This window comes from Austrofundulus limnaeus, unplaced genomic scaffold (genome assembly GCF_001266775.1).
Source record: "Austrofundulus limnaeus strain Quisiro unplaced genomic scaffold, Austrofundulus_limnaeus-1.0 Scaffold121, whole genome shotgun sequence".
Lineage (NCBI taxonomy): Eukaryota > Metazoa > Chordata > Actinopteri > Cyprinodontiformes > Rivulidae > Austrofundulus > Austrofundulus limnaeus.
The window spans coordinates 745,808-749,354 of record NW_013952523.1 but is presented as its reverse complement, the minus strand read 5'-3'; the positions used below and the strand labels follow the sequence as shown (position 1 = coordinate 749,354).

Genomic DNA, 3,547 nt, shown 5'->3' with positions numbered 1-3,547 from the left:
AGAGAGAGAGAGAGAGAGAGAGAGAGAGAGAGAGAGGAGGTGGGGGGAGGATCCTCCGTCCGCAGCAGCACCGAGCATCCCCGACGCCCCTACCCGGAGCGAGAGGCGCAGCAGGCGGAGGCGAGGCGCTGCAGGAAGCCGCTGCTCCCTCCTTGCACCGCCGGACTTCGAGCCAAACAGGACTGGATCTTCTCGGTGGGACGTTTTACTCCTTATTGCACAATATTATTACTGATCCGAGCTGTTTTGTGCCTCTCAGCCTGGCACACAGCAGCTTGTGAAGGATCCCGTCCGAACAGAAAGCCGTCCGCTCCGGTCCATCATTAAAATGTAACATAAAACGCGAGCGGAGCGTCTCTCCGCTGCTCGGCTTCATTCTGTTGTTGACTCCTCACGCGGCGGTTTCTTTTCTCGCAACTTAATTACCGATAAATTCCCCCCCAAAAAACAAAACAAATAAGAATAGTATAAAAATAATCCACTTTAAATTTCCAGGAGCCCGGAGGAGGCAGAGAGGAAGGGGAGGGGAGGATCGCAGGACTGGATCCGAGCGGCGCATCATCATCTCCGGCGTAGATCTGGCTGTCGAGGCGCATGGAGAAGAGGGTAGGTGTGGGTGTTACTGTTTTTAAAGTGTTATTCACCACAACCTGCTTCTACCAGTTCTATAATGAGTGAAACATAAAAAAGAAGCACGTGTGTTGGAGCCTGTTTTCTGCTGCCACACAAACACAAGGCCCAGTTAGAGACCAGTATGTTACTGGGATGGACTTCATGACCAGGAAAAAAAAACAGGAGGCACTTTGATTTCTTCAGGGTTTGAATTTGTTTAGAGAAATTGGAAGTTTTTAAGACGAAGCGGTGAAAAGCAACTTTTAAATCTCTCATCCTCTCATGCATAAGTTGAGATTTATCTCAGTGTTGGACTGTCCATCCCTCTCCAGGGAACAACAGCCCGGCTGCTGCTGAGGGTGGATGTGAGTTAAAGGTTAGAGAGTTAAGAGGCATAGGGGATGCAGCTCTTCAACTCCATAAGTAGGTCAGTGTTTTTGCTACAGTGATTCAGAGGCTTGGTGGTGAAGAGGAGGAGGAGGAGAGGAGGAGGAGGAGGAGGAGGCTGCTGGGCAGCAGGCAGACTGAACCCTCTTCCCTTTTAGAAGAAGAGAGCAATTAGGGATGTGCAGACGAGAAATCACACAGTGAGGACGCTCAGAACCATCAGAACAACTGAATATTCCACACCTGGAGAATAATCTGATGGATGATTCTGAATTACAACGTTCAGATTAACTCTGTTACTATTTGGAAGCAAATATCTCCTTGAAAACCCCCCAAAATGAGTTTGTTTGGCATTTAGATGTCCCCAAAACACATGCATTCTTATTCTATTATTCTAAGAATCCCAATTAGTGCAGATTAATTCAAATATTCTGAATATGTCAGGGATGATTTCATTAGAAACGTTTCCATTTGTTTAGTTAAAAAAAGTAAAAATATAAAACTTGCAGTATTTGTTTATTGTCTGGAGGGACAGATGTATATCTAAGGGTAAATCTGTTGCAATGCATCAAATGTTTTAGTATTTATGTTTTAATTATATTCAGTCCTGTTTAAAGGAAATCAAAAAGTTTATTTGTTACCAAAATGTGCCTTTGGTTTGAATTTGTTTCACAGTTAAAAGGCGTGAATTTTAGGGTGAATTACAAAGTATCACACATTTTCACAAATAATTTGCATTTTATCTTTTAAATACTTTAGTGCACATCATCTGTGCTATTAACGTTTTGCAGAAAGGAAAGCTTTGCATAAAACATCGTACGTCAGGGTAATTGCTAACTCTAAATGTGAGAATGAACAGTTGTTGTCTCATTTGTCTCTATGATGGACTTGTGACGTGTCCAAGGTGTCCCCATGTCTCACACAGTGGACACAGACAGCTTCCTGTCTCCTGGGAAGGAAAAATAGATAAAAACATGGATGGACAACATTATTTAGATTAAACAAGGAAAAAAACGTCTTGTTAGGTCATCTGCAGTAAACTCGTTGACGTAAACCCGAACATTAAGACGATACAAGTTGTTCTTTTATTTGTTATATTGGACCCTGATCCAGGACTAGGACCAGGTCCCGGCATCACACCACAGTCAGATCAAACATTTTCCTTTTGGTCACACCTTTCTGGTTGAATCAACAAACTCGTTAAAAAATGTTTTTCTACCATGTGAAGCCTGTTTGTCAGATTCATGACTGAAACAAACAAACAAACAAACAAACAAACAAACAACAAACGGGGTAAAATTAACAGAATTTGGGCGTCTGAACTTTGATCCGCTCTGACGCAGAAACTCGATCGTGGGGCGTAACACGAGACGTGCCATCTGATAGCGGTGATTGTTTTAATGGCCGACCCGGCCCGCCATAAAAATCTAGAAGGTGTCCCGGGACAGGGCCTCAGAGCAGGTGCTATCCATATGGGAGTCTGAAACACAACAATTTGATCGGACGGCAGACCCCAAAGAGGGGTCTTCCTGAAAACGGGTGGGCATCCAGGGAAGGGAATTTAAAATAGGAAGAAACTGTCGAGAACAACTAAAACTGGACAAAATGTGTTGGTTTCTGTGAGCGTTGCAGAGGTGTACATATAGTAACTAAGCACATTTACTTTGCTACAGTACTTAAGTATTTTTTTTGAGGATTTGTAATTTTTAAGTATTTTTTTTTATTTTTACTTTTACTTAGTTACTTTTAAAACTTAAAAAGTGATACTTTTACTTCTATACTTTAAAGTTTAACACCTAGTTACTTGTTATAAATGAAATCTGTCTGAACTCCTCATTAAAGGAGTTGTTTATGTGCTCTAAAATGATTAATTGTTGAATTTACTCAACCAAATCATATCAACTATTTCCACTAAACCTAGCAGAGTAAATTTGAGATGATCTACATATTTTATTTTAAAGAAATTGACCAATTTAATCAACTTGGTTTTGTGCAGCCAGTTTGGTTCAGTGAATTTAATAGTTTATTTGTTAGAGAGCGTGGAAAAGTACTTTTACTTCTACTTTCCCAAAGTTTGTGAACAGTTTTATGACTTTTACTTAAGTAGTTTTCGCATCAGTGACATTTATTTTTACCAGTCATTTTCTGTTAAGGTATTTTTACTTTTAATTGGTGATTTTTTTTCAAGTACTTTATAGACCTCTGGAGCGTTGTTGGATTTGAACTGTTTTAATAAGAGCAGAAATTACCAGATTTAAAGTCGGTGCGTCTCCCTGTCTTTATAACTCTGTTATAAATCTCAGGCCCTGAACGCATCGTAGCTTTCGTGGTTTGGTTAAAACGGCCGACGCCACGCTGCAGGAAGTGTTCGTGATCCTCATGACGCTCGAGGACCAAGACCTGAGGTTTTTCTTTAATCCAGCAGAAACTGATTCGCTGACCAGACCCAACCCAAACACTGTCTGAAACGGGTTTTCTGTAAAACGATTACAAAAAAATAGCCTGTGTGTGTGTGTGTGTGTGTGTGTGTGTGTGTGTGTGTGTGTGT

General features: G+C 41.2%; 1 protein-coding gene across 1 annotated transcript in view; it reads left to right on the top strand.

Moving 5' to 3' along the window:
* The window catches only part of meis3 (myeloid ecotropic viral integration site 3), a gene marked incomplete at its 3' end in the record, with an annotated part of 14,575 nt that continues 11,028 nt past the window's right edge, over positions 1-3,547 (top strand). The window contains 2 exon segments of the mRNA XM_014014996.1: positions 1-195; positions 496-606. Coding sequence (XP_013870450.1) covers positions 595-606 — 12 coding nt within the window.